Here is a 16173-nt window from a genome sequence, read left to right as displayed (position 1 = left end):
CAGGCCCAGGATTCTTGGGGCAAAAATATGCAGTATTTACAAATGAACATTGGGGGGAGTTATTATTGTAGCACCACATAAAAATGAGGCATTTATGTACCCATTGGTGAACAGATTTGGGGCCTTCTTTTTCTTTTAAATGTGTTTCCTAGAGTCCTAACTACATTCACTAACAGATTATGACAATTTTCAGGTGACAGTACAATTTCCAGTTAAAAGTGAATTTGAAACAGAATGCTAGGTGTACAAAACTAAACTAAGAGGCCTTATTCTTGCTCTGGTTACATGCGCTGCTCTCATTGGGATTAGTGGGATTAGTGGGTAGAATGATATGGCTCTAGGGTATTTCCTGCTTATTGACCCTATAAGGCACCATATAACAGCTATGTTTGGGATATGAAATTATTTTTTTAAAATTATGTTATTGTTAGATTATGGCTAACCTGAAAATATGGCCCTAATTGGTCTAAACTGCAGCTGCAAAATGGCACTAACAAAAATGGATGCTGGCCCTTACTGTTCTGCTAAGATTTTTTTTGATGGCATTTTTCTCTACTTTTTAGAAAATAAGAGAGAAACCTATTATAGGTATAAGAGAGGCCTTTTAGAGACTATGAACGTATGACACTGAAATAGCATTTTACAGCTCTGTGGGCTATAATTGTATGCTATAACGAGTTGGAGGAAATAATGGTATTGTCTTAAACTGTACTACTTTGTTTCAACAACATGCTGAGGCAGGTGAACATTTATTCTTAACAGCAAAGTTTTTTGTCACTTCTTGAGGGCATAGCTTAAACATAATTAATTTTAGTAGCATAACTAAGCACCAGTTTAGTCTGTTTTATTTATTTAATTTCATAATTGTGGGATTTTTTTTTTTAACTGGGGATAAAAGGAGATGACATCTTTGGGACCCTACCAGGAGGTCCTTATGCATACACACTTTTGGCAGGTGTGCTTATTTAAAAACCACATTATGATGGATGTGAGAGTTGAGAATGCTGCCACTGGATGATAATATGAAAAGCCTGAAGGGAAGAAGTAATTTGGAGCCCTAGGTCCCTCAATTGCCGTAATGATGGACAATGGTAGATATGAAAGAATAAACCAATGAAGACTAGACTAGGTGTTTGGAATTGGATATCAGCCCCACTGGTTTCAAATGGGGAATTATCTCAGAATGCAGACCACTGGTTGGGGCAGGGACCTTCCACAACAGCTTCTGCAGTTTAATACAAGGAATGAATGACTGAAAACTTGCTGTGATACTAAAGATATTGAGGAGATATCTGGGCTAATTACCAAAGAGACACTAAATCCAACCTGAGGCACAGGCTGGCTGGGGAGGTGGAGTGGCTGTGCTTACTGCATGTAATCTTAAACGCAGATCATCATCTCAAAATTGGGTATGTTTCAGCATGGCCAACTAGTGTAAGTGTCATAGAACAAGATAAACATGGGACTAAGTAGCTGTGTACAGCCCACCCTCTGTATCTAGGCTGAGTTCCTAAATTTGACCATGGAATCAACTTAGTCTTAGAATCACTGAGGCTAATTATCCTGGGTGAATTATGTCCATGAGACCAATGACTCTTCTTGGTTGACTCAAGATGTCCTGGCCTCTAACAACCACAAAAAAGTCACAGGTGGTTTACAGATTTACACAAAAGCTGGCTGCACTCTGGAATTTATTTTAGGTATAGTACGGGTGACTTGGGGAGTAAAGATTATACTTGGCCAGAGTAAGAGCATGAACTTCATTTACTTTGAGGTTAGGCACCACATTTGGGGTAGAGAATCTATTTTATTGTGCCACTCTCAGATTAAGGGAACCAATCAGATTTCTGAAATCTCTGGAGGAGAATACTGTACAACAGATGGGCAAATCTTAATAGCCTGGGGTGATCTTATGATTATGTTTTATCATCATCTACTCTTGTGGTGGTGCATACACACACCTTCCCTCCCTGCCTTTTTAGCAGTTCACTTAAGTATTCAGATGATCTGCAACAGATTAAACAGGCTGGAAGAGCTACAGCACTGGTGACAAAAACTGTATTTTGTGATTTTTATCAATCATGACAAAGAATTTTGAAGTCTTATGCCATAGCCATGATGGAAGCAAAGAAACACATTTCTCCAGCATATCATCGTCTAGGAAGTCCCGATTAAAAGAAACATTCTGGTTAGTAGACCATCTGATTAATTTGAGCTACCCCTTCTCTCTCTCTCACACACACACACACACACACACACACACAGGAGTGCTTCTCACTATGAGGAACGTTCTATCCACTTCACAGGTCAGATTGTGTTTGTTTCGCCCTGATACAGAATTGTTTCTTATGAACTAAACAAAGTCGTCTCTGATTAGCTTCTTTGATTCAGCCAGAGTCACTCCGTAAGGTTCTGCGGAATGATTGGGAAGCTTTGGGCTGCAATTTGAGAAATAACATCCTGCTGGTGGGACATTGGCTCTCTTATTGGTAGACACAATCGGTACTTCCCTAAGCAAGGACAAAGTGCTAACATCTCTCAAGCAATCAATTATTATTTCTTCTATTCAAGTAACTGCCTCGTAATATTGATAATCTGGCATATTATTGCTATGCCCTCTTTGAAGAAGATTATGACACGGAAATTCTTCCATTTTCTGGATTTCTGATTACTGGAAACCCTTTCAAACTTTGTTTAGATCTGGCTACAGCTGAGAAACCACCCTGACACAGGACTCTAGAAGTCACTTCCCTCACTGACCTGGCAAGGTACGCCAAAAGGTCTATATTTTTGCACAGGCCTTTGCCAGAAGAAGAGGTATGGGATGAGAGAATGAAAGATTACTTGGAACAGGGAGTTGCTGATTCTTTTAGTTCAGTATTTATCAGAATTTTCCCAGCTAAGATACAAAACCTAGGCATGGCTTCTTGCCATGAATTATCCACATTCCACAGTCTTTTGCAGTCACGAAGAATTGTGCAATTGCCAAAAAACCATAGCTGATTTCAACTGCTGAGGATGGGGAAAACCTGATGGAAACAGATGGGGCACTAGGTCAGAAGACTAGTTGAGAGGAGGTAGAGCAGGTCAGGGACTGTTGACGGGTGGGGGCTGGTTGCCATGGGCTGCTTGCAGAAATATGGGGCCTGATGTGAGTGCTGGGGTGATCAGTGGGCTGGAATGTGAGAGAGTCGGCTGTGGGGTAAGAAGGAGGAGCTCCTATGGATAGCACTTCTCCCCCAAACCCAACTGTACTCTATTCTCAGGTGATGGCAGCTGGCTTCCTCTTCCATGAATAGAGATGGTGTTAAAGTGGGAAAGGATGGGGAGAGGAGATACCAGATTGAGCAGGACAGCAACATCTTCTATTCCCCTTTGTTTCCACATCTACAGGGCACAGAATTCACTGTATTTGATTCTCAACAAGTGGGGTCAATATCCATTTGAGAATCACTGCTTTGGACTAATTTTTCAGGGTGGGTGTACTTAAGGAAAACTAATGATTAATGTATGCATATTTGGCAAATCTTATGGGAAGCACAATTATGATTTTGAAATGAAAAAGGTATTCTAGAGTTTAATATTTTATCCATATTCAGCAGATTTGATAAGACTTTTTCCATTAAAAAAAATGTAGGGCAGGCTGGACAAATGATTTTAGCAAAATCTATATTTGTTTTATATAATAGTCAAAATTAACAAGATGAAACAGCTTGCTTAAAGTTATTAACAATTTTTCTGGTCACAAACTTTTGATGGCCTAGATAACAAGATTGCTTGTATTTGGTCTATTTTAAAAACCTTTATGCTTGCCATTAAGAGGAGCTGATAAGACATTATTTCTTAAGCGGACAGAGGTGCAAGCAAGGGTTTTGTTGTTTCCTGTACTAGGATGAAACTCTAGTACAACGCAGGGAGAAAATTAATACTTTGCATCAGAACTTGCCAAGATTCATCTTCATGAACTTCCTCACAGAAACAAATCTTTCAACGTGTGTTGAAACAGAAATGCAGTACGGACTTCTCAATTTCTATTCTACATATTTCTTGTAAACTGTTTATTGGTTGTGCTATTTTGCTGCCACTATTTTACATGTGTAACTTCCTGGGGATTTTCCTAGAACTACTTTCATTGCCCTAAGTGGTTTTAATGCAATGCATTTAACTTTCCAAACATGCTTCAGTCCCAAGGTAGTTCAGCTAGAAAACCACAGTACATATAACACTTACAGGTGTTTCTGTCTGACTTATATACAGTATGGTAAATTATTAAAAAAATGCAATTTTTTTCTTACTGCTTTTGAAAAATCCAGACACCCCACTCCACGCTCGAAAGTGCCGAGGCCAATAACCTGCAGTGTCATCAGGCTCACTGAGTCCCATACTCTAACATGGGGCTGCAAAGACTAAGTAAAAGCAATTTGATAAAAACTGTTACTGAAGGCTAAAATGTCACATGCAGATTTAATCTTACATTAAGCAGATACTGACTTCTGTTGATGTCAACACCACGAATTATTGACCTGTAAAGTAAATATTGACTGAAGTGAAGATAAATAATTATACAGTAACACCTTACATTTATATAGCACCTTTAATCTCAAAGGATTCTAGGCAAGATTTACAGACTTCTGTACAGCGACTGCTTTACCTATCACCTCTGGGATGGAAACAGAGTAGCATTGTTCAATTTAAAATGCAAGGCAAAATGTAAAATACCCAAGTCAAAATTTGGCCAACACACACACACACACACACACTTTTATCTCATACCAAAGATGGCACATTCAACAGTGTTGCAGTGCATCCTAGCATCGAATCAGGTTAATGCTTCAGAATTGATTCAGGTTAGAGTACTGAATCACCTACACCCCCCTTCCTGCTGCAGCTTTTTCCATGGTGATGTTCCATCCAAGTGATATCCAGGCCCAAACCTGCTTGATTTCACATATTTGACAAGGCCACAGCCCACGATGAAATGGCTTAGTATGGCTTAAGAATAAAGTCAGTATTCACCACAAAAAGATAATAAATCATGATGTTGACAGAAAACAATTCTAAAAGGATTACTTCAACAACCGTGCAATGGAAATCATAAAACTGTAAACAATACCAACAATAAAATCACAATTATTCTTTGCAGCAAAATGGGATGAATTGCAAAGATGTTCATTATAAAATTCTACTGTATGTCATACTAGCGATATCAACTTAGTAAAGATGAACTGATCGTTTAAATTCCAAGAGAGCAGTTTAACAGCCATATGCAGGACTGTTTATGGGTACTCTCACTCAGCTGGGTGAACTTGCTGCGCAGCTGGCCAAACCCTCAAGGCTTGCATAGCTCATGAAGTTAGGTTTCCTTTTCCTCAAGGCCATAAGAGTACATGGGGGCCTCTAGTTTGAGTCAGAATCTCTTTCCTTGTGGAGAAGACTGACTAGACTAAGCTTTGAAGTCCTATGGCCCTCTTTGTGCTGATTGCAAATTCCACATTTGTGTGGGAGAGAGAAGCAGAAATATGTGATGCATACCACATGAAAAAAGGCTTTATAAACTTCTGCTCTTTGTAATGTGCAGTTGTGTATTTGATTTGTGTTCATTTTCTTATGCTAGAGGAATTCACTGTCACCTTAAAAATAGGAAAATTAAATATATATCTAAACAAAACACACACAAAAATCATAAATAGAGGATCGAGGGATGAAAAGAATGAACTATGTATGTTTTATCCTGATTTTCAAACAAGAAACTATTCCTCAGCAGCTCTATTACTCACCCTTCCATCTTTATCCACTCCAGCTAGCTGTCCTGTTGCAATCCTAATTTTGTCTGGATGAACTGCAAGGCTAAGAAATAATGTCAACATGGAAGATATTTGTTAGGGATATTCCACATTCTAATTCCCTGCTTTTGCCATCACAGCTCTTCAAAGTGAGATGTCATTTTGTAGTCCTTTTATCTGTGTGAACAGAAGTTTCACACAAAATATGCACACAGGAGCAAAGAAAAGATTTAGGGTAAAATTTTCTAAAGTGCTTAAGTGACTTAGGAGCCTAAGTTTTATTTTTAAAAAAATGACTTAACTTAGGATCATAAGTCCCACAGACTTTCAATGAGACAGTCTTGACAAATTTTGAGTCATACTAGTTCAGGTCTCTGTTATCTAAAGAGTTTAGCCTCCTTTGGCAAATATCTGGATCTATTTATGACCATTATAATATATTTTGCATAGAGCAACCATGAACCAAAAAAGACCACCGGGGTCAGGACTCTGAGGGCTCATCTATAAATATTTCAGCCATTGGTGATGAGCCACCCATGAAGTCACACTGGCGAAAATTCTTAGTGTAGAAGGATAAATTGGTATAAGACATGGTTTGTTCATGTGCATGTTATACTGCTTTCTAGCAGGTGTAAAACACCCCAGATACAGTAATTTGAAAGCACACTGCCTGAATCTCAGGCCCATAATCTGGGTGTCATCTTTGACTTAGTTCTCATCCACTTTCTCTGTAACATCAGTAAGATGAGAGAGCCAAACAGAGGCAAGGGAGGCAAACAGAGGGTTGATGTGGTCAGAAAGATGGATCAGGAAGATCAGTCTAGCACAATATCCTGACTGAATGTAAAGGGGGCAAGATTGGAGGCATCCAGGCCATAGGAAGTGATTACAGTGAATAAGTCACAAAACAATAAGGGTCTCGACAACATATTTTGTACAGACAGAAAGACCACTTCACCAACACATCGAACATTCTTCTCACCTTTATGGCCTTCCACCAGATAAACCTACGCTACTTTTCCAATAGAACATCTAATCAAAGTCAACCATTGCCTTTGCTCTGCTAATGATACTGGCCTTGACTGTCTGCTTGTCTGCTTTCCACATGAGCATCTTTGTGCTGACTCCCAGGCTATGCATTAATCCTTAGGAATAACTCCCTATCAAAGTTTGCAAAGCCATTACCCAACTTCATACTTTTGTAAATCCTCCTTAAAACCTACCTTTGCCATAATGTCTGCAAATCACTCCCATCTGGCTTTGGCTGGGCTGATGACCACTTTGACCACTATCCTGGCTAGTTTATGCTGCTATTCCTGCCTCTACTACACTGCTCCCCCATGTCTGTGTATTCCTATCACTTTTTGTTTAAATCCAAGACTGTCTTGTTGTCATGTGTTTGTACAGTGCTTAATACAGTGGAGCTCTGATCAGGGCCTCCAAGCAGGGCTGTGATGGAAAATAATAAAAATGACAATGATGACAAAAATAATAATAAAGCCACAAATGCCTCTTCAGTTTGAGGATATTAAATAAATATGAAGTTGCATTACAATAAATTACGGTATATTTACACACACGCAGGCATTTATAATCAGTTGTTATATACCAACCATTTAACACAGTCTGTATGACCTAAGTAGTGTCGCTGAGTTCTCTCTTCATAGTTAAATAATACAACTACTGATGCTATGAAGTATACTATTTCTCCAGTAGGAAGGAGGTATACATTGGCTCGACAATCTCTTCCACGATACCCATATCTTTTTTAAAAAGTCAAGGTTTTTAATAAAATAGCTTACGAGGATCAGTTTAAAAAGGCTTCCCTATGGAGTTCTCAAATGTTAATACCTTTTCCTTTTTAATTTCCCTGTGAACCTCTGAACCAGACATTATCCTCATTACATTTGCACTAATATGTAGCTTTAACAAAAAATATTGCACATGCAAAAGAGTTCAGGAAACCAATATGCTGTAAGTTGTGCCCATTAACAGAAAAAGAAAGCATACATAAAAATACGCAGAAGTATGAAGAATGAAACAGTGTCAGTTTATAAAGTGTAAATGTGAAATTTCATTAGGTAATAAGAGCACTCACTGTACCGCCTTAACGTGTTTCACAGCAACAGAATTGCGTCAGACAGCAGACTTTGTACTTTTGCATTCCAGAGTACAAGTGTATCAGTTCCACTGGGCCTCTTAAAACAAGTGTGTGAAAATTCCAAATGCTTCTCAGAAAAAGGCAAAATACTGCAAAGCAGCTCAATCGTTTGGGAAATGGAACTTTAAATATAAAAAGGTCATTAAAAAATAAGACCAAAGAACAACATAGGGCTAGACAGGTACATTTACCCAATCCATATTAAGTCAAGGGGTATGGGAGATTGGCGGGAGAGGTGGGTACCTGTGCTGATAATGGGATACAGAGCCTTTACCAATTTCAAATCCAACCTTGTTCAGCAGTACTAAAACCTAGTTACCATATAGCTGCTTGGTGTCCTGTGTAAGGAGGTTATGTTTATTTAATGTACTCTATCTGCTCCTGTTTCAATCCGTAGGCTAATTACATACAATTAAAAATACTAACTTTACCAGAATATAAAATAACATCTATAAAACCTTAAAAAAAGATTTACTAAAATACCTTCCCCACTATCACCCTGGCCGTCAATGACAACTTCCCACCTCAGCACCCTCTCACTTCTCTGTATCCCCCAGAAAAGTATGGAGAATACACTGTAATAAAAGACCTATGGCACAGCCACAGCTAGCTGACTCGGGCTGTCAGGGCTTGGAGTGTGAGGCTAAAAATTGCCATGTAGATGTTCGGGCTTGGGAAACTCAGGAGTGAATCTCAGGCTATGTCTACACTACCATGGTAGGTCTACCTATGCTACACACCTCCAGCTATGAATAACGTAGCTGGAGTCGAAGTACCGTAGGTTGAGTTTCCGTGGGGTCTACACCATGGGGGGTTGATGACAGAAACTCTCCCATCAACTTATCCTACCTTCTCGTCGGGGGTAGAGTACAGGGGCCGACTGGAGAGCGATCTGCTGTCGATTTGGCAGGTCTTCATTAGACCTGCTAAATCGACCGCCAGTGGATCGATCTCAGAGTGTTGATCCCAGCTGTAGTGTAGACATAGCCCCAGAGACTGGGCTCCAGTCCGAGCCTGTATATCTACACTGAAATTTTTAGCCCCACAGCCAAAGCCACATGTGCCTGAGTGAATTGACTCGGTCTCTGAAACTTGGTACTGCTATTTTTTTTATTGCAGTGTAGATGTACCTTAAGAGACTCTTGCAGTGTTGCTCTGAAAGCCTCCAAAAATGGGCTCTGGTCAACTAGGCAGGCAGGAAGTGAAATTCAAAGTCAAAGATTCTGCTCAGAGAATGCTCTACCACCAGCCCCTCCTTTAAAATAAAACCATAGGGCTGCTAGGTTGGATAATAACTGTGGCTGTACCTTAGGAGGAGAGAGGTGATGTCTTCAACTGACAGCCTGAGCTCTCTTCCTAGTGAACAGGCATACTGTTTAGATACCGTTTAGATGAGGTTGTTAAATTATGAAAACTAAAGACAAATGTCCTTACCCATTAAATTTATTTTGCCACAATATATCAAACATTCCTAGCAATAGTATTTTGTCCCACCAGACAGCTAGAGATGGGGAAAGGAAATTAGCAGATAAGGGAAATGTTGTCTGTTGATGGCATTAATGAAAATCCTAATAATAGGGAAGTGACTAGCAGCGAACTTCCAGAATTGATCATGACAGACCAATCATAACATTAACTCTTTACCACAGTATGAAGAGTTCTGTTCTAAATGCAGTTTCTGTGGGGAAGAGTAGATATTTGTTGCCATGTGTAGCATGTTAAAGGTTTATTTGGATTGACACCGTTGAATGTTCAACCTAGAACAACAGTAGGGACCAAGCAGATTGAGCTTTGAACCCTGATGGTGTAAATAGGCGTTTCACAGCAGAAGCTATCAGTGGAAAGCTAGAAATTTTGGCAGATGAAACAGTGGAGGGAAAGAGGAGTGGTGTGTTAAAGAGACATTGGACTTTCTCTCAGCAAGGTGGGAAACTGATTCAAAGAACACTGTCCCCAAATACACACACTCTCTCTCTCTGTTTATTTATTGTTTGCATACTTCTGAGTTATTTTTCCTGTGTTTTCCCAACATTAATGCTGTTCCCTCTCTCCTTGCCAATGGTTTTCTTTTTTGTTATACACAGAATTGGTGCCTGCAAGTGGGGAAGCTTTGCCTCTTAGAGGCGCTGGTACAGGTTTCTCTATTCATCCGCTGGGGTGCCTCTTTGTGGTTCATCTGGGGATTAGCTCTCAACCAGTCTGGTGCCCCTTCCTTTGGTTGCCTGCCCTATGGCGTCTTTCTCTCTCCCTGGACTGGACTGCTCCCTCTTCATAACCTCAGGGCTACAGTGGATGTAGGTTCCACAGCTTCTTTCCAAAGCACTGATATTCTCAGCCTTTAAGCTATCTATTACGCAGCAGGACAAAAGGAAAGAACGAGCAGTTTAATTTCCTTTGCTAAAATGACACATCTAATGACAGAATGTCTATAGGGAGTAGTACTAGGACACAGGGTCCTTTCATCTTGATCCCTGGCAGACAACCTGACAGACGTGAATGACCGTTCACATCATCAATGCCACTAGTATGATTGGCAGTTTGGGCAGTGTCAGCAGAGCAACCAATTATTGGACGAAAGTATGTCCGAGGAGTTTGTCTACCCAATGTGAATCCAATGGAGAAGAATCAAATTAGCTGACACAATGCTGACCACAACTTTTACGGGTGAGTCAGTGCAGATCAGGACAAATCACGTTCAGCATCATTTCCCACAACAGACTAACTCCATGATGCTGCATATAAACTGTCCTAGTCTACACTGAAGTAAAATTGGGATCAGAATTATGTCATCTAACTTCATTCTTCACAATCAAATACAAACACAATACCATTTCATAATGCAGACTGGCCCCTAGAAGCGAATCCCTTCATTTGAGGGTTCAAGAGCATTGATGATGCAAAACGTGGGGAAATTTGCACTCTGTGGCTGATTCTCTACCTGCTTTGTGGATTAACATAGTAGAAGGTTTGGGGGTTTTACTCAGCACCTTTCACTGCATCAAAATCTCCTAAAAACCAAGAGAAAATAAAGTCTCACAATGTTCCATTACACAGAGTGTACATGAATGTGTCTGAAACCAAAATCTTGCTGTTTGGAAATCATATTCTAATGCAACAATTTTGAGATTTCCTTTTCTTCCCTAGTTAAAATAAAGATGTAATTAATTTCAACAGAAAAATAAATACAGGAGTATATGATATGTCTGCTCAGTGCATGGAAATGTATTAAGTCTATCTTTATGACTCTGTAGTGCGAGTAAACTTAAAAAACTGTTTTGTCAAGGAAAACTATTTTTTCTGATTTAAACCAATTCCATAATTATAAGAAAAAACATGAGATTAGATTTTTAAAGAAAAAAAATCACAAAACAGCAGCAAATATTTAGTGATGCACAAGATAAGGATACACCCACTCCAGTTTTAACTTCTCAGGAGGCAATTCTGTCCTAATGTCATCATAGTTTTCTACATCAGAAGGAATGAACATTGTAATTGGTCGACCCCGCATGAACATCTTAATATACTCTCCCTCTGTTGAAACAAAAAAATATTAATTGCAATGATTTTACTGTCCGTGTTCAATTCTAATGAATACCTCAATATTAAGATAAGAGATGCAAAGAATATATTTACAGTGTTATGATTATCTTACAAAATGTGAGTGAGTTTGATAAAGGACAAGTAAAATTTGTGTATTCAGAAATTATACTTACACAATTATACATGCACAGTTACTGCTACCATAAATGCATTTGTGGTAACTCTTTGGATAACTGTGCATGTATCATTTTATACAAACACCTGATGAAACCTAAATTTCAAAGTTATCTCAAAATCTGAAGTTGGAATTATCATAAATAATATTTACCAAACATCAGCATCTTAAAATAGATAACAACAACAACAAAAAGGTGTGTCAAGTGGATATCATTAAAATCACTCAAGTACTCTGGTAATCTGAACATTCAGTAGAAATGAATCGATCACTTTTCCTAACAATACTATCACTTCTACTGAAAATATCTCAGTGACAAATAATGTGCACTTCCATAGCACGTATTCATGAACGGATCTCAGAATGCTTTACCAGACAATGAATTAAGCCTCACAGCTCCTCTTTGAGGACCATTTTTCATATGGGGGAACTGATGTACAGAGAAGCTAAACTGTTTGCCCAAAATGGCACAGCGAGTAACAGACAGTAAGCCTGCTTAAAGGTTCCCTTGCTGTGACCACTAGATAAAACCATGGTCCCAGTGGAGTCCTTTCCACACAATGTGCCAATTACAATTTCTGATGAAGTTTAAAATATATCAAGGACCTGATTCTGAGTTACACTATGAGCTCTGTATGCCACTCTGATAGTGTTAAGAGCAGTGTCAGGGGCCCTAGTGTAACTGAGAAACAGGCCTTAACCTAAATGATTTACTTATTATGGTTTAATTTATGGCCTATTTTCAGTATCTTTCCCCTTTAACAGTAATTAATGTCAATGGTGAATATCACGAACACCACAAACTAAAAAATGTAATGTAATATTTCAGTGTAAAATATACAAATTTGATTAGATATAAACCAACCTCCACCCCCACACAGAGTTTATCTTCCACCAACAGCAGAACTCCCAGATGTTTCTGAGTACGATATCTGGAAATCCTAATAGTTAATACGATCACTCAGAGATCACAGCAGTCAGTTGAACCAGTGAATAGGATCCTACAGCTTGCTGACAAATAGGGGAAGAGTGGAAGCACAACTATTCAGCATTGATGGATTAGCACTATGGCACTGAGAAGTGGCATAATGACACCTGAAGTGATTAATATTGCCAATTCCAAACTAATATGTTTGATTAATTTTTAAAAATATCTTGGTAAGAAAGAAACTCAAGACAAGCCTTTTACAAGTGACCAAGCAATGTTTTTAAATCATTCTTGAACATGAGAGGCAAGGTCACTGGCTGTGTGTAGCAGCTCACTACAGAAGCTCTCCAGTTCCTTTTATTAAAGTTTTATTCCTTTCTCATTCACTGGTTTGCTATTTAATGAACCCCAGGATCATTACAAGGTGTCAGAAGTACTGAATGAGAAGGAAACTGCAGAGATTGTGACCTTAAGTCCGTGTTTGCAACTGAAAGCAGAGACAAAGGGAGGCACTAGAGAAACAGGTGAAGCATCAGGCACAGAGGCATTGGCATGTATTTGGTGAGCATAATAGTAGCTTGACTAGTTTAAGAAGTGGGGGGGGGGGGAGAAGCCAAAAAATGGATGCATTGCAACCTTCTTCCAGTGTGCAATTGTCAGGCAATGTTGTAGAGAACTGGAAAGTAATTCAGACAGGGATTTCAATTGTATTTAGCAGCCACAGCAGCAGAAGAGAAAAATGATAAAGGGAAATCATCTATCTTTTTGCATGTTTTTGGGGAGGAAGCACTGGATATTTATAACAACTTTAAGTTTGAAGAAGGTGAAAGCACAAAGTTATTTTTTTTACTGTATTTATAGTTTTTTTACTGACTAAATTTGAGAAGCATTACATGCCAAAAAAGAATGAAACATTTTAGAGACACGATTTTCTTACATGCATGCAAAAAACTGATGACACCATAGAGCAATAGGTCACAGAATTATGGAAATTCAGTAAAATCTGTGACCATGGGCAGCGGGTGAACCATTGGTTGGGGGAGGCTAGCCCCCAGCAGGCCCCGCCCCCCACAGCCCGAGCACATGCTTCCCTTGCTGGAGTTCCCCCCTTCCATGTGGCCACCAGCCTCTCAGCCCCTGAACACTGCTCAGCCTCAGTCCCTGAACACAGGGTGGGCAGCACGCGGACCCCCCCAGCCTCCTCCCCTCTCCCAAGCCCAGGATGGGCAGCCCAAGCGCCTCCAGCCTCCCTCCCCCGCATTGGGTGGCCCCAGCCGCCCCAAGTCCCTGCTTCCCCTGATGAGGAGCAGCCTGCCTGGGCTGGGGCCAAGGGAGAAGGGCAAGCAGGAGGGGACTCTGGGGAGGAGCGTGGACAGGGCCATGCTGGGCTGTTTGGGGAGACATAGTCTTCCCCAGCCTATGCGACGCTCATGCTTGTGACTTTGCTGAGTTGCCAGAGTCTCTGGTCAGAGACAGAATCATTTGTGGCATTAAAGACAATGTGTTAAGGGAGAGACTGCTCCTTGAAGGAGATTTAACTTTAGAAACGGCTCTCCAAATATGCAGGGCAGCAGAAGCACAAGCCAAAGAGCTGAGACGGGGTTATCCATGTACTAAGTACTAAAGAATATAGCCAGAATTGGTATGAAAACCACTGCTAGGGAGAAGACTGGATATAGATGGTTATGTGGAAGGTGTGGATCACAACATGGTCCCAAACAATGTGTTGCCTTTGGGAAACTGTCATAAATGTGCGAAGAATAATCATTCTGCAAAATACTGCAGATCCTAAATGCAAAAAAGTCAAGTGTATTTAGTTAAAGACAATCTTGAGGAGTTTTTCACAGATGTACTAGAATCTACCAAGCCTGATGAGAGGGGTTGGATACTGCCTATGACAGAAGATACTGCCTATGACAGGAGCTCAGGTTAATATTCTGTCTGAAGAAGATTATCAGAGGCTGAATATAAGATCAAAACTGGAACCAACAAAAATATAAGTAACTGGTTATTCTGGAAAAAATATACCAGTGAAAGAGAGGTACATTGCTAGCATCAACCATAAAAACAGGTACAGGTTCCCTTTCATTGTGGTGCCAAAGAAGGTGACACCAATTTTAGGCCTGGCTGCATGTGAGAAACTCAAGTCTGGTTAAACAGATGCTCTCACTACAAGATAATACTGAACCTGGCTATGAGGCACTCTTTTGGGAATATCATGGCCTGTTTCAATGGTTGGTTTTGCTTGCAGGGTGAACATATAATCCGGATAAACAAGCAGGTCCCTCTAGTTATCCATCCATGTAGAAAGGTTCCATTTGCACTCTGTGATAAACTCAAGGCTGAGCTTGCAAGGATGGAAGCAATGTAAGTAATACAAAAAATTGAGGAGCCACCAGAATGGGTGAGCTCCCTTGTCATCGAAGAGAAAAGTAACAGCCAGCTACGCATATGCTTAGATCTCAGAGACCTCAACAAGGCTATAAAAAGAGAACATTTCAAACTACCAAGCAGAAAAGAGATTACGGTTCAGTAAATCAAATGCATCCTCAGGGTTTTGACAGCTAAAATGAATCGAAGAAAGTTCAAAACTATGCACATTTATTACCCCATTTGGAAGCTATAGATTCTTATGGTTACCCTTCGGCATAGCTTCAGCCCCAGAAGTGTACCACAAAACCATACATATGATCTAAAAACATATTCATGATGTTGACACCTCAATAGATATCATCATCATCATCTAGGGCTCAACAAAAGAGGAGCACGATCATAGACTTTGGGAAGTCCTGGATGCAACTAGAGCTGCAAACCTCAAACTAAATAGAGAGAAATTTGCTTTAGGGGTTACAGAACTGACTTTTGTTGGGGACATTATTTCCAAAGAAAGATTTCAGCCATTGAAATGATGCCATGTCCCCAGTCAAAGAAAGATGTCCAACGGTTAGTAAACTCTACACACACACATAAAATAATAAAACTACTGTCAGAGAACAAAGATTGGAAACAAGATAACAAATCTATTTCCAGTTATGAATGAGACAGAATGAGCATGGATAATGTTAGAAATAAAATGTAGTTAGTCAAGGTTTCCTCCTAGAACCAAACAACTAAGTCTGAGAACTGGCAATCTAGTGAATACCTTAGAATACCTGAGGAAGCTCCTACTGAATTCAAAGGATTATTAGGATTGATTGAAATTCTGTGGAATAAAACTGGGGCCCTGAAAACACTAGTAATTACTAGATCTGGACATACTGTGACAAGCCTAACTAGACTTGAAGGAAGACCAACTCAGTCACTGAGACAAAAGAAAAATTATGAGCTTAATAACCAAGCTGAACCACTATGCCAGCTTCTATGGCATGATGATCTCTAACAAATCACAGAGCAATCAAATCTTAAAACATACTAAATAACTGCATTAATTTAGATTGCAAGCTCGCTACAGAAAGCTCTTCTCATTGTATTTGTCAATAAAGCACCATGCATACTTATGATACTATATAAATAATACCATAGTACCGTAACAGAAATAACAACACATCCAGGCTGACAAAATTTACATTTACCATAATTTAATGCA

At 39.7% G+C, this 16173-nt stretch overlaps 1 protein-coding gene across 7 annotated transcripts in view; it reads right to left on the bottom strand.

Moving 5' to 3' along the window:
• The window catches only part of EML4 (EMAP like 4), a 262705-nt gene that overhangs the window by 54840 nt on the left and 191692 nt on the right, over positions 1–16173 (bottom strand). For all 7 annotated transcript variants that reach the window (XM_039529317.1, XM_039529314.1, XM_039529315.1 and 4 more), the window contains 4 exons: positions 11352–11475; positions 7397–7546; positions 5778–5847; positions 4296–4406 (listed from right to left, as the gene is read on the bottom strand). In XM_039529317.1, coding sequence (XP_039385251.1) covers positions 4296–4406; positions 5778–5847; positions 7397–7546; positions 11352–11475 — 455 coding nt within the window. The remainder of the gene's footprint in view (positions 1–4295; positions 4407–5777; positions 5848–7396; positions 7547–11351; positions 11476–16173) is intronic.

This window comes from Mauremys reevesii, linkage group 3 (genome assembly GCF_016161935.1).
Source record: "Mauremys reevesii isolate NIE-2019 linkage group 3, ASM1616193v1, whole genome shotgun sequence".
Taxonomy (NCBI): Eukaryota; Metazoa; Chordata; order Testudines; family Geoemydidae; genus Mauremys; species Mauremys reevesii.
Note: the sequence above shows the minus strand (reverse complement) of the source record. Positions and strands in the feature narration are given on the sequence as shown.